The sequence below is a fragment of the Camponotus floridanus genome, unplaced genomic scaffold, assembly GCF_003227725.1.
Source record: "Camponotus floridanus strain SB8 unplaced genomic scaffold, Cflo_v7.5 scaffold109, whole genome shotgun sequence".
NCBI classification, from domain to species: domain Eukaryota; kingdom Metazoa; phylum Arthropoda; class Insecta; order Hymenoptera; family Formicidae; genus Camponotus; species Camponotus floridanus.
In genome coordinates, this window is record NW_020229225.1 from 610,284 (window position 1) to 626,989 (window position 16,706).

The window sequence follows — 16,706 nt, forward strand, 5'->3', positions numbered from 1 at the left end:
ATTACGCGTAGCTATCGACCGTCTAATATCGACCGCGTGCGCGAAGGATCGCGAAAAGCGATCTATCTATTTAAATTAATTCTTCGAATTAAAAGATAGAAAACTGTGATATTGCAGATGAGAAAATATAATATCTATTTAAAGATTATTATATACTTTAATATTTATTATTATACATAATATTTATTTAATGATTATTATTCTTACATTAAATATTCAATCTCACATTATATTTCCACAAATGTTTTGTGACAAACATATGCTACTTTCATATGTACGATCGACTATATTTATTATAGATTCGACTAATATTTTTTACTAATATCTCAAATTACTGCTATTAAGAAAAAATTACTATTAAGAAAAATTAATAACAATTTATTATAATATACTTTCTTCTAATCTAAGAATTTTTTCATTAGCTCGGAATCGGTCGAAAATATTCGAACTAGATTCAAAAAATCCGAGCCATTTCGTGACAGAAATTTTTAAGGAAGCATGCCTTTTCTCAAGGACTTGAAAGTCGAACGAGTCGAAGGTGAATTAGCGGTCGCGCTGTCCAAATCGTATCCGGTTCATAAAGGTTTTGCCAAGATCGGCGAAAAAAAATGGTTTCTGCCATACAAATATGTCGAGCAAGGCGATAAAGTACTTAACTTTGAGACTCGTCCCGATGACACGTGGATCATTACATATCCTAGATCAGGTAAGCTACTTTTTTTATCTTATTGTATTTTTCCGTAATTTATTTCTTCTTTATTTTCTAAAAAAAAGTTTAATTTGCTTGTTTCCTATAGTCGATTTTCTATTTTCACATATAATTTTGTATTTACGATTTATTCATTAATTCTGCTATTGGAAAATAAGTTAGCTTTAATGATTTTGTAAATACAAGAAGCAATCCTAATTGTGATTATCAGTCCGGATCTTGATGCGTTTTCCCCATTTTCAGAGCATGCTAGCGGCCGAGCGTCGCGAAAAGCAGTACCATCTATGCCTGTCTAGTGATGGTAGCAAAGAGGGCACCGTCGCGTAGAAAAAGAAAATATAATAATTTCTTATATTGTTTTATATTTTACATAATATATATATTATCGATTAGTTAGATCTACTGTGACGTCGCATAGCATAAATATAGTATATTTAATTGACTGTTGGAAGCAGAGCGCTTACTAGACCTCTGCGGGATGCAATTTAGCGTCACTTATGCGTTGAGAACAAATTCGTTTAATGTAACGCATCACTGTAATATATATTGTTAACATCGCGCTGAAGAAGGATCAAAAGATGATTCGAAACGTTCCCTTTTTGTTATAATATGTTTTTTATTTTATATTACTAATATTGACAAAAGAAAGAAGTGTTGTTGCTTCTCTGCGCTTCAACTATCGCGCGTTGGCTCCTACGTCATTTTCTTTTTAATTTTTTGATTACTTGAGCCAAATCTTTAATTATTAAATATATATTACTTTTTATTATATTATCTTATTTATTATGTATAATATTAAATAAAAATATATTCTATGTTAATATATATATATATATTTTTGTTCTACGACGGTGCTTTCTTTGCTACCATCATTAGACCGGCATAGACGATACTTTTCGCAGCGCTCGGTCGCTAACATGCACTTGGATTGGGGAAAACGGCACCTAAATCTGAATTCTGGTGATTACATGTTTTGTGTCCATCAGGTACGACGTTGACACAGGAACTCATATGGTTGGTAGCGAACGATATGAATTTCGACGAGGCGCACCGAAGGCATTTAATAGAGAGATTCCCCTTTTTAGAGTACAGTATAATATTTATATATATATATATATATATATATATATATATATATATATATACCGGGTGTTTCAGACCACCCGTACACCCCATTTTAAAGCAAAGGAAATGGTTATTTTGAAAAATGTTTCAGACAAAAGTTGTTGAAGATAAAGTAATGCATTACATGGGTAAATTTGATTGACCTTGGGTGGCGTCGTGAAGGTCATGTCAAGGTCGACTTGAATTTTTTAAATGGGAACCCCTATTTTTCATTGCATATTCTTGTAGCTTATCTCGAGAGCTTTCCAAAACACTATAATTAAGTACCTTTTTATTAAGTACTTTTTGAGTTATAAGGCTTGAAATAATTTCTTAATTTTACATAAACCATAAAATATCTAGTAAACCATTCATTTTTCGATTATCTTACCTTCATACTTTTATGTACAAAATAATGAGAGGAATCAATTGGTGTAAAGAAAACACATAGTTGTTTCTAAGAAAAAATATGTAATTTGCAATTAACAATTCCATATTTTTTCTTAGAAACAACTATGTGTTTTCTTTACACCAATTGATTCCTCTCATTATTTTGTACATAAAAGTATGAAGGTAAGATAATCGAAAAATGAATGGTTTACTAGATATTTTATGGTTTATATAAAATTAAGAAATTATTTCAAGCCTTATAACTCAAAAAGTACTTAATAAAAAGGTACTTAATTATAGTGTTTTGGAAAGCTTTCGAGATAAGCTACAAGAATATGCAATGAAAAATAGGGGTTCCCATTTAAAAAATTCAAGTCGACCTTGACATGACCTTCACGACGCCACCCAAGGTCAATCAAATTTACCCATGTAATGCATTACTTTATCTTCAACAACTTTTGTCTGAAACATTTTTCAAAATAACCACTTCCTTTGCTTTAAAATGGGGTGTACGGGTGGTCTGAAACACCCGGTATATATATTATATATATAAAAAAAATCACAGAGAGAGAGAGAGAGACAAATTTCACATTTTCTATATTTATCTATTTTTAGATTTACATTCTTCTTTTTTCATCCAAGTTTTAATCGAGAAGACTTGGATGAAATTTTTGTGCAAAAATTAAAACCTAACATTTATTTGATACGCAAATAAACGTGAAATGTACATAAACTATTTCATTAATAATTGCATTTTCGATTGAATAAAATATATGGAGAATTTTAGAAACACACTTTCTCTCTCGTTTCTCTTTTATATAAAATGAAGAAATTATGTGCGAACTAAATTGTTCCTTTTTAAATTAGAGAATACTTTCTATGATAAAAAAAAGCTTTTTTCTTTTATTGTTAGTTTAAGCTTAATAATAGAAGACGAGTTATTCGCGAAGGACACTCCCGACGAGCAAAAAATTTCGAAATATAGCGTCGAATTTGTACAAAATCAGTCTTCACCACGATTTCAAAAGTCATCTTCCTCTCGATTTATTGCCAACAGTTATACACCGATTGCAAGGTAAGCATGTGTGTCGAAAAATGTAATTTAAAACGAATCTTTCCGATGTGTCTTCCGAAATGTTATTTTCATTTTTTCTAGATCATTTATGTCGCGAGAAACCCAAAAAATGTGGTGGTTTCGTGGTATCATTTGCAGAAAGACAACAAATGGATTCAGTATCAAGGAACCTTTGAACAGATGTGTAATGACTTCATAGACAATCATTGTAAGTTTTGCAAAGTCTCAAAAGTTTGCAAGTCTCTCAAAAAACGTCGATCGATTTTTTTAAATATAATCTATACATTATTTATTTTCAATTACTCATTTAATTTTTAGCGATATGGGCTCCATATTGGGAGCATGTAAAATCAGCTTGGGCAATTAGACATAAACCAAATATTTTGTTTCTCTTCTATGAAGATTTAAGAAAAGTGAGATGCAAATTTTATGTACAGATTTGCAATATTATTTAAAATATCAATCTGATTATATTTGTACTTTTTTGTAAATATGTATTACTCAGTTATAAAATACGTCATCTATTTTACACAGAATTTAATCGAAAGCATCAAGAAAGTCGCCACGTTTTTCGGCAAAACTTACAACAACGAACAAATCGCTAAATTAACAGAGCACTTGAATATTGAAAATTTCCGTAAGAATTCCATGGTGAACCAACCGGCGCCTGGTCAAATAAACCCCGAATTATTTATTCGGCAAGGAAAGACGGATGGAAGTTGGAAAGAAATATTTATGCCGGAGCTCAAAAAGAGATTTAACAAATGGATCGCCGATAATTTGAAAGATACTGATTTGGTTTTTCCTGATTAAATTAATCGCATGAGTTATTTATTGGCACAAACAATAATTCTCATTTTGTTCTAACAATGTGCAAATATATGTACGCAATTTTCACACGGAAAATATATAATTATATTTTCTATAGATTATAGATTATAATTTCTATAGATATAGAAATATTAATAGATTAATATTAAATATAAAAATTGTTCATTAGAAATAAGAATTAGTTACATAATTAATATGTGAAATTTGAGAAGCCAAATCTCTCCAGATCACTCCTCTTATTTAAATTCAAGATAAATATTTTTTTTTAGATATCCTCTAATTAAGATAAATTAAAAATAAAATATTTTTCGTAGATTATAAAATGCAAATAATTAATGAAATCTTATTTTTTATCATACTATAATCACCCGATTTTATTGCTTTCAATTTCGCGGAGACTTTATTCTCATCGCCAACAATTATATAAGTTATAGCACCCATATATCATCCAAATGTGTCGCACTGTGTCAATTTATTAAATAGAATAATTAATGTAAGGAGTGCGATACATTTTGATGATATATTGACGCTATAATTCACGTAATTGTAGGTGATAAGAATGAAGTCTTCGCGAAATTGAAAGCAATAAAATCAAGTGTTTTATGGTAGGAATATGTAAGGGAGGAGGTCGGGCGTGTCTATACGCTTCATTCAGTCAACGAACAGCAGAATCCATCCATAGCAACGGCATCGACGCATATTCTGTGTGTAAAGTAGAGCATTCATTTTTCAGTCCGACAAATAATTGTTAGAAAACAATATTTGTAGACTAGAAATAATACATGAGACGCAAATGGCTGGATAGGGAATTGAACCCGAGTCTTCCGCTTTTCAAGCAATTGCTCTAAGGCTCAGTTCCACAATCCAGTTAATCCGAATTTAAGTAATGAATGGCCAATCAAGACCCAGTTTAACGTATTAAACTCGGATTAACTCGAGTTGTGGACCCGGGCCTAAACCAGAGCAATCCAGCTCTCACACCTAACGCCGCCATTAAACACTGTGACTCCAGAATGATGTTGGAATCTTGTTCGAAGGATACAATGCCGTTTGCCTCAGGGAACTTCTAAATGGCCGTCCGTTGATCAAAGGTCAATTAAAATAAAGAAATCTTTTTAAAAGTATGCAATAAAAAATCAGCATTATTGATATTTATTTAACCGAAACAAAAATTAACGCACAATTTATTTGAATTTATGTATGCAAATTCACTTATATTGCAATTTTTATAATTAGTTTTGTTCAATTAATATTTATATGATACAAAATAAATTAAATATGGCTAATTAAATAATCCGAGTTTAATTGCGATTAGACATTTATATAATTATATTATACATATATTGAAAAAAGTCCCGAAGCATAGAGTCAAAATGTAAATAAACATTTAAAAATGTTTATAAATACTTATTTGACACGCAAATAAATGTGAAATTCACAATAAATTATTTTATTAATAATATTATATTTTCGATTTAGTAAAAAATGAAGAATTTTTCTATTATTTTATTTTTTACTTAATTTTTTGTTTCTTTAATTTTTCTTAAGTGGACTGCAACGACTTTCTTTTTTTGTACTAGTTTTAGTTCATAAACTATATTTAAGTTTCCTAATACTTAAGTGAATTGCAATGATTTTATAGTACTTGTTATTTATATAGTCTTTAATTTATAAACTATTAGAAAAATTCTAGTCGACCAAACTAGCCAAAAAATTTTAGTTTATTAATACGACGTTTCGACCATGTGGTTGTGGTCCTTATCAAGTTGTTTATTGACGAAGTCTCACATGGACGCATCAGCTTCTCTCAAATTTGAATTTAGTTAAATAATGTTTTTTATGACGTGATTACGTGTTTTACATGTTCATCAGTTATGTTGTCTTCTGATTATTATTACATCGTGTATACTTGATAAGGACCACAACCACATGGTCGAAACGTCGTATTAATAAACTAAAATTTTTTGGCTAGTTTGGTCGACTACAATTTTTCTATTGATCCTTTGATTACTCGACTAGCGACATTAAATTATTTACAATTTTATAAACTATTATTGTATATTCTAAATATATTGATACCAATAAATATAAAAATATTTTTATTAATAGTATGGTAAAAAATTTATTAAAAAAATAATATTAATATAAGACCCAAATAAAATTAAACGAATAAGAAACAGTAATTAAATGTATAATATCAAATTAAATCCGAGTTATCATGTCCACAGTATAAATATCTAATCAGATTCAATTGGATCTGATTAAATATAGACAAAATCCAAATTTGATCATGTCTGACAACTCGAATCTAATTTGATTTCAATTCAGGTCTTATCATATTTTCGTGGGAAGTCACGAACCATTTTGTAACAGACCTACTAACACGTTAAACACTGTGTCACCGGTGACCAACAATACAAAATTTAATAAATAATATATTAATATTAAAAATTTTAAAAAGTTTCAAGATTATAAAAAAAGAAAATTGTATCTAAATATTATTTTTATTAATAATAACATATATATAATACAATACAATAATATAAAAATCATCTTTAATGGATTTTATTAAAACGAAACAGAACTAAATTGCTGAAGAATAGGAAGCATTTCTAAGCAATCATATGAAATAAAGATGAAAATATACACAAAGTATATACATATAAGTATACATATATACATATGAAATTATACATTTTATCTTATCACAGCCTTGTGAATCTCTTCAATTTCAGAGAGATACGCAAGATAAGATTACATGTTATATATATTATATAATACGTAATATATATTTACGTGGCGTAAACGGAAAAATTTAACAAAAAGTGCTCGCGCTTAATGTGTTAGAAAAGCATGCCTTTCCTTAAGGACTTGAAAATCGAACGTGTCGAAGGTGAACTAGCGATCACGCTGTCTAAGTTGTATCCGAAACGCGTCAGAGGTTTCGTCAAGGTTGGCGAGAAGAAATGGTGCTTGCCATACAAATTTGTCGAGCAAGGCGATAAAATACTTAACTTTGAGACTCGTCCCGATGACACGTGGATCATTGCCTATCCTAGATCAGGTAAACTATTTTTTTCTGTCTTATCGTATTTTTATGTACTTCATTTCTTAAAAAAAAATGTTTAATCTGCTTATTGTTAGTTATAATCGATTTTCCATTCCTGTATAAAATTTTCGATTTTATTATTCATTCCGTTATTGCGCGAATAAATTAGTTTTAATGATTTTGTAAATGCAATAAAAGCGATTTTGATTGTGATTGTATATTTTATGTCCCTCAGGTACAACATTGACACAGGAACTTGTATGGTTGGTAGCAAACGATATGAGCTTTGATAAGGCTCTCCAAAAGCCTTTAAGAGAGAGAGTCCCCTTTATAGAGTACAGTATAATATTTACATTATATAATATTTACATAAAAATCACAAGAAGATAAATTTCACATTTTTTACACACACATCTATTTTCACATTATTCTTATTTCGGGGTGTTTACGACAACTAATCGGATCTCTGATCGGGCAGAGCAGTGGTACTCAGCGATAGACTTCCTAAATTTTCCTAGACTAATCCGGATCAATGTGTCTCTGGAGTAATCGAATTAACAGTCATCGAAAGAAATTGCGGTCAAGCTGATCGAAAAAATTGTGACAAACATCATAAGAAAATATAGAAGGTACTTTATTATTATCTTCTATGTATGTTTTCTAAATAAAAAAAGTTTAAGTAATATTGTAACGAATAAAAACTTCACATATTTAATTGATAAACTTTCAAAAATTAATAATTACAAGATAATTAAGAAATTCATGGTAAAATTTAATTATTATTGCTACGTACATACATTTTGTTACTTGCAGTATTATTTTGCAAATTAATATTGTTTATTATATTAATATAAAGTGTTAATTAATTAAAATAAAGTGAGGTTTAGAGTTATTCTTATTTTATAGAAAACATTGTATTCCAGTAAAATACATTTGTTTATTAATACATATTTAATAAATAAATATATATTAATTAAAAGAATAATAAAGTACCTTCTATATTTTCTTATGATGTTTCTCACAATTTTTTCGATCAGCTTGACCGCAATTTCTTTCAAAGACTGTTAATTTAATTCGATTACTCCAGAGACATATCATTGATCCGGATTAGTCTAGGGAAATTTAGGAAGTCTATCGCTGAGTACTACTGCTCAGTCCGATCAGAGATCCGATTAATTGTCATAAACACTCTCGTTCAAGTTTTGTAGTCAAGAAGACTTGGTTGAAATTTTTGCGCAAAAATTAAATCCTAAACATATATTTGATACGCAAATAAGTGTGAAATGCACAATAAACTATTTTACTAATAACATTTTCGATTCAATAAAATATGTGGAGAATTTTATAGAAACGTAAATCTTTCTCACTCGCTTCTCTTTTATAGTGAAGAAATGTGAAGTATTGTTTCTTCTTAAATTATAAAACATTCAATGTTTTAAAAAAAACTTCCTCCTTTTAGTTTAAGCTTAATAAGAGAAGACGAGTTATTAGCAAGTGGCAGTCCAGACGAGCAAAACATAACAAAATATAGCGTCGAGTTTGTACAAAATCAGCCCTCACCGCGTTTTGTCAAAAGTCATTTTTCTCTCGATTTACTGCCAACAGTTGTAAACAATGATTGCAAGGTAAGGTGTATGTATATAAGGTGTATGTATATATGTGTTGAAAAATGCAATTTAAAGAATATTTTTCGAAAATTAAATACATTAGAAATTGGCTGGAATAATGATAATTAAAAATTTTAATCAAAATTAGCAAATTAGAGCAACAATGCGATAGATCGAGTAGAAAAAAGGAACAATTCTTCCTTTCTTCTAATTACTCATATATAATTGAAATTGAATATAATTATATTAATAAAAACGCACGTTTCGGATCATCTTTTGGTCCTTCTTCAGCATGATATTAACAATATACTTTATAAAGTGTTATTCGGTAACGCATTAAATTATAAAATACCTCTCCTTGACGCGTAGATAACGTTAAGTCATATTTCGCAAAGACATACATTGTTTCAAATAATTCGTCAAATTGTAATATTGTAATATTCCAATGTATTAAAATCCAATAAATCAGACTCTGTACTCTTTACAAATTAATAACGGTATCCCGTTGTATATCTCTCATGTTGACTTGAGATTCAATGATGAAATGTGATATATTAAAAAATTTATTAATGTAAATTTGTTAATAAAATTATATTTAATTTGAAATATACGAGTATGAAAGTAGGAAGATTTTACTTCTTTCTTGCGCTTCAACTACTGTGCTTTGGCTCCAATTTGCCCATTTTTTAAGCTTTCTAAAAATGTTATTTTTATTCTTCTAGATCATCTATGTCGCGAGAAATCCAAAGGATGTAGTTGTCTCGTATTATCATTTTCGGAAAGATATTTTCGGATATCGAGGAACCTTCGAACAGATGTGTAATGATTTCATGAACAATCATAGTAAGTTTTGCAAAATCTCAATTGATTTTTTTGATATAATCTATATTTTATCTATCTTCAACTATTTATCCTTATTTATACTTCTTCCATATTTTCAGCAATGTGGGCGCCATATTGGGAGCATTTCAAATCAGCTTGGGCAATTAGACATAAACCAAACATTTTGTTTCTTTTCTATGAAGATTTAACAAAAGTGAGATAAAGATTTTTTGTAGAGATTTGCGAAAATTATAATATTATAAATCTGAGAAAATAAAATATAAATTATTAATTATATAAACAAGATTGATAGACAAAATTAATCGGTATTTCGGTCATTTTTTAAACGAAACAACATTCGAAAATTTTATTTTGATTGCATGCATTAATATTTTTCATTTTTATGTACTTGACGATTTAATTGCTGTTATTTTACATTTTATATCTTTCGACAATCTGAATGTTTACGTTTAATCAAAGATTTCAATTATAAACTACAGAAATTATATTTATAACAAAAATAATGTGCCTCTAGTAATAAAATTAATATATTATATTGATTTAAAGATATGATGCAATTATAAAATATATCATCTCTTTTACACAGAATTTAAGCGAAAACATCAAGAAAGTCGCTGCATTTTATGACAAAACTTACAATAACGAACAAATCGCTAAGTTAACAGAGCATTTGAATATTGAAAACTTCCGCAAAAATTCTATGGTAAATCAACTGGAGCGAGCTGATCGAATAAAACCCGAATCATTTATCCGGCAAGGAAAGACAGGCAATTGGAAAGAAATATTCACGCCGGAGCTCGAGAAGAAATTTAATGAGTGGATCGTCGATAATTTGAAAGACACGGATTTGGTTTTTCCTAATTAAATTTTTGCCATACGATATTTATTAGCACAAACAATAATTCCACATATTTTGTTATAACAATGTATATATGTGTATGTATGTAAGTATATGTATGTATGTATATATGTATGTATGTATATATATATATATATATATATATATATATATATATAGACACACATACATACATACATACACATATATACCTTGTTATAACAAAATATGTGGAATTATTGTTACATATATATATTGATAGAATTTGTTTTTTTTAGTTCTATTTTAGTTCGAGTTCTATTCTATTTTAATTAAAGTTTCTATTTTATTTAATTTTAAATAGATTAATTTTTGAATTTCTCAGAAGGTATGTGTGTGTATATAGAAAAAGCAATTGAAATAGAGATTTATTAATAAAAGTTATCTCATGGACTGCGTGTATACAATTTTATTTTGTAAATGTCAATTGAAGAATTATGTTACTATTACACGACCGTCTTCACTTTCATTAATATCCAGGAAGCACGCAATTATGTTACTTAGTTATACCTTTGAATTATTTTTTCAATCTTATTATTTTCACTACGTGATAAAAGATTTTTTTCGTTAAGTATCAATGTAGAAGGAACATAATATTGATTTTATAATGAATGGATTTTACTTTGTGCTACATACAGAACGTACAACTGAATATCGTAACATAAGTTTACTGATAATGTGCATGTATGTCATAATGACTAGAATAATTAAAGCACAAATTAAAATTATTTATAATGCTAGTCAATATTACCTTTTTTAACAAGATCCTTTCTTATATTTTAAATTTTATACTTATATAAATTTCTTTTAAATAGAGATAAGGAGACCTATGCGTATTAATATATAAAAGATTTACAGAGATATCTCGTGTCAGGATTATTCTTACCTACAAAGCATTATGCATTACATGTTACAACAATACGATCGACTTAGAATATATATCTTCAATCTTAAGAAGATTCATTAACAAAAAAGCAAGAAAATAGCAGGTCATAATATTTCTTTAAGTCAGCTTCAAAATTACTCGACATATGTATGTATATTTTCTAACTTCTTTTATTCTTTTTACTATACGAAGAAACTTTAAAGAATTTCTCAGCAAAGAATATCATAAGAATATCGAAGAGGACCGCCTAAAGTGATTGAGAAGATCCTCTCAATCTGAAATTGCAGTTTTTACTAGCAAGCATTATAAGAACTGTCTTCTTAAAGTACGCAACAAACGCAGAAAATAAATATTATATAAAAAACTAACATAAGTTAATTTGAGTATGTCTAATATATATATAATTACATGTTTTGAATTCTTATCATTTTTTTTTCACGCGTCATTTTGTGATAGAAATTATTAAACGCTGTGTCGGACATCGGTGACCAACAATATCAAATTTAATAAATAATATCTTAATATTATAAATTAAAAAATAAAAAAAATTATGAAAAAAATTATGAAAAAAAATGTATCTAAATATTATTTTTATTAATGATAATATATATAATACAATGAAATTATATGAAAATCATTTTAACGGATTTTATTAAAACGAAACAAAACTAACTTGCTGAAGAATAGAAAACATTTCTAAGCAAACATATGAAATAAAGATGAAAATATACACAAAGTATACAAATTATACATCTTATCACAACTTCGTGATATTATTCAATTTACTATTTAATTTTGGAAAGATACACAAAGCTGAGACAAGATTACATAATACGTAATATATATTTACGTGACGTAAACGGAAAAATTTAACAAAAAGTGCTCGTGCTTAATTTATTAAGGAAATGCCTTTCCTTAAGGACTTGAAAATCGAACGTGTCGAAGGTGAACTAGCGATCACGCTGTCTAAGTTGTATCCGGAACGCGTCAGAGGTTTCGTTAAGATCGGCGAGAAGAAATGGTTTCTATCATACAAATTTGTCGAGCAAGGCGATAAAATACTTAACTTTGAGACTCGTCCCGATGACACGTGGATTATTACCTATCCTAGATCAGGTAAACTATTTTTTTCTGTCTTATCATATTTTTATGTACTTAATTTCTGAAAAAAAAAGTTTAATCTGCTTGTTGTTAGTTATGTACTTATAACCGATTTTCTCTATTCCTGTATATAATTTTTTAATTAATTTTATAATTACTTCTGTTATTGCGCGGATAAGTTAGTTTTAATGATTTTGTAAATGCAATAGAAGAGATTCTAATTGTGAATATATGGTTTGTGTCCATCAGGTACAACGTTGACACAGGAACTCATATGGTTGGTAGGGAACGATATGAATTTTGACGAGGCGTATCGAAAGCCTTTAACAGAGAGAGTCCCCTTTATAGAGTACAGTATAATATTTACATAAAAATCGCAAAGAGAGAAATTTCACATTTTTTACATATTTACATTTATCTATTTTTAGATTTAAATTTTTCTTGTTTCGTTCAAGTTTCAGTTGTAGTCGAGAAGACTTGGATGAAATTTTTATGCAAAAATTAAATCCTAAACATTTATTTAGTACGCAAATAAATCTACAATGTACAATAAACTATTTTATAATACTAATAACATTTTCGATTCAATAAAATATGTGGAGAATTTTGTAGAAACACACACATAAATCTTTCTGCAGTACTTCTCTTTTATATGAATTGAAGAAATTATGTGAAATAAATTGTTTTTTTCTTAAATTAGAGAGCATTCTCTGTTGTAAAAAAAGCTTTCCTCTTTTAGTATAAGCTTAATAAGAGAAGATGAGTTATTAGCGAGCAGCACTTCCAACGAGCAAAAAATAACAAAATATAGCGTCGAGTTTGTACAAAATCAACCCTCACCGCGTTTTGTCAAAAGTCATTTTCCTCTCGATTTATGGCCAACAGTTGTAAATAATGATTGCAAGGTAAGCATGTGGGTATGTATATAGATGTTGAAAAATGCAATTTAAAAAATCTTTTTGAAAATTAAGTAAATTAAAAATTTGCTCAAATAATGATATTTAAAAAATCAAAATTAACAAATTAAAACCGTAACGCGATAGAGCGATCCAAAGATTATCCGAAATGTTCGTTTTTATTAATATAATTATATTTAATTTAAATATACAAATAAGAAACAAGGAAGTGTTATTTCTTTCTTGCGCTTCAACTACCGCACTTTGGTTCTAATTTGCCAACTTTTTAATCTTTTTAGAAATGTTACTTTTATTTCTAGATCATCTATGTCGCGAGAAATCCAAAAGATGTGGTGGTCTCATGGTATAATTTGCTGAGAGACCTCAATCAGTATCAAGGCAACTTCGAGCAGATGTGTAATGATTTTATAAACAATCATAGTAAGTTTTACAAAGCCTGTTTTTTTAATATAATCTATATTTGATCTATCTTCAATTACTTATTCTTAATTATATTTCTTCCATATTTTCAGCAATGTGGGCGCCATATTGGGAGCATGTCAAATCAGCTTGGGCAATTAGACATAAACCAAACATTTTGTTTCTTTTCTATGAAGATTTAACAAAAGTGAGATAAAGATTTTCTGTAGAAATTTGCGAAAATTATAATATTATAAATCTGAGAAAATAAAATATAAATTATTAATTATATAAAAAAGATCGATAGACAAAATTAATTCGGTATTTCGGTCATTTTTTAAACGAAACAACATTCGAAAATTTTATTTTGATTGCATGCATTAATATTTTTCATTTTTATGTACTTGACGATTTAATTACTGTTATTTTACATTTTATATCTTTCGACAATCTGAATGTTTACGTTTAATCAAAGATTTCAATTATAAACTCCAGAAATTATATTTATAACAAAAATAATGCACCTCTAGTAATAAAATTAATATATTATATTGATTTAAAGATATGTATGATGCAATTATAAAATATATCATCTCTTTTACACAGAATTTAAGCGAAAACATCAAGAAAGTTGCCACGTTTTATGGCAAAACCTACAACAACGAACAAATCGCTAAGTTAACAGAGCATTTGAATATTGAAAACTTCCGCAAAAATTCTATGGTAAATCAATTGGAACAAGCTGGTCGAATAAAACCCGAATCATTTATCCGGCAAGGAAAGACAGGCAATTGGAAAGAAATATTCACGCCGGAGCTCGAGAAGAAATTTAATGAGTGGATCGTCGATAATTTGAAAGACACGGATTTGGTTTTTCCTAATTAAATTTTTGCCATACGATATTTATTAGCACAAACAATAATTCCACATATTTTGTTATAACAATGTATATATGTACATGTATGTATGTATGTATGTATGTATGTATGTATATATATATATATATAGACACACATTCATACACACATACACATATATACATTATTATAATAAAATATGTGGAATTATTGTTACATATATATTGATAGGATTTGTTTTTTTTAGTTCTATTTTAGTTCGAGTTCTATTTTCTATTTTAATTAAAGTTTCTATTTTATTTAATTTTAAATAGATTAATTTTTGAATTTCTCAGAAGGGATGTGTGTGTATATGAAAAAGAAATTGAAATGGAGATTTATTAATAAAAGTTATCTCATGGACTGCGTGTATACAATTTTATTTTGTAAATGTCAATTGAGAATTATGTTACTATTACACGACTGTCTTCGCTTTCATTAATATCCAGGAAGCACGCAATTATGTTACTTCGTTATAACTTTGAATTTTTTTTCAATCTTATTATTTTCACTAGCTGATAAAAGATTTTTTTCGTTAAGTTTCAATGTAGAAGGAATACAATGCTGATTACATGCTGATTTTATAATTTTGATGAATTTCACTTTGTGCTACATACAGAACATACAGCTGGAATATCATAGCATATAAGTTTAAATGTATGTCAGAATCGCTAGAATAATTAAAGAACAAATGAAAATTATTCCTGCTTCCAGTCAATATTACCTCTTTAAGAAGATATCCTTTCTTATATTTTAAAATTTATATTTATAAACTTTTCTTTTAAATAGAGAGAAGATCTATGCGTATACATATAAAAGATTTACGGAGATATTTCGTATGAGGAATTTGTTTATTCTTATCTACGAAGCATTATCATCAATGCATCACATGTTACAACATTACAATCGATTTAGAAAATATATCTTTAATCCTAAGATTCATTAACAAAGAGGCAAGACAATAGCAGGCCATGATTTCTTTAAGTCAGCTTTAAAATTGTTCGACACATGTATATTTTCTACTTTCTTTTTTTCTTCCTACTAGACGAAGAGACTATAAAGAATCTCCCAGCGGAGAATATTATAGGGATATATCCAAGAGGGACGCCGAAATTAATCAAAAAAATCCTCTCATGCTCAAAATTGCGCTTTTTGCTAATGAGCATTACAGGAACTGTCTTCTTAAATTGCGCAAAAAAACGCAGAAAATAAATATTAAATAAAACAATAACACAAATTAAATCGGATATATCTAATATGTACATAATTACATGTGTAACTTCGTCACAGAGGTGTTAAAAAATAGACATTAAAATTGAAAAACAAATACTGTTTCAGACCACCGTACCCCATTTAAAGCAAAGGAAGTGGTTATTTTGAAAAATGTTCAGACAAAGTTGTTGAAGATAAAGTAATGCATTACATGGGTAAATTTGATTGACCTTGGGTGGCGTCGTGAAGGTCATGTCAAGGTCGACTTGAATTTTTTAAATGGGAACCCCTATTTTTCATTGCATATTCTTGTAGCTTATCTCGAGAGCTTTCCAAAACACTATAATTAAGTACCTTTTTATTAAGTACTTTTTGAGTTATAAGGCTTGAAATAATTTCTTAATTTTACATAAACCATAAAATATCTAGTAAACCATTCATTTTTCGATTATCTTACCTTCATACTTTTATGTACAAAATAATGAGAGGAATCAATTGGTGTAAAGAAAACATACAGTTGTTTTTAAGAAAAAATATGGAATTGTTAATTGCAAATTACATATTTTTCCTTAGAAACAACTATGCGTTTTCTTTACACCAATTGATTCCTCTCATTATTTTGTACATAAAAGTATGAAGGTAAGATAATCGAAAAATGAATGGTTTACTAGATATTTTATGGTTTATGTAATTAGAATTATTTCACCTTATAACCAAAAGTACTTAATAAAAGTACTTAATTATAGTTTTAAAGCTTGAGATAAGCTAAAATATCATGAAAATATTCCATTTAAAAATTCAATCGACTTG

General features: G+C 28.1%; 1 protein-coding gene and 1 pseudogene across 1 annotated transcript; both read left to right on the top strand.

Moving 5' to 3' along the window:
• The first annotated feature begins 498 nt into the window (after positions 1-498).
• On the top strand, positions 499-10,533 carry LOC105247807 (annotated as a pseudogene).
• Positions 10,534-12,276: 1,743 nt separating this feature from the next.
• LOC105249381 (sulfotransferase family cytosolic 1B member 1) lies at positions 12,277-14,727 on the top strand. The gene is made up of 6 exons (XM_025412638.1): positions 12,277-12,487; positions 12,722-12,821; positions 13,212-13,377; positions 13,689-13,809; positions 13,902-13,996; positions 14,395-14,727. The coding sequence occupies exons 1-6, from the start codon at positions 12,277-12,279 to the stop codon at positions 14,671-14,673; spliced, it is 972 nt and encodes a 323-aa protein (XP_025268423.1). The 3' UTR covers positions 14,674-14,727.
• The last annotated feature ends 1,979 nt before the right edge of the window (positions 14,728-16,706 follow it).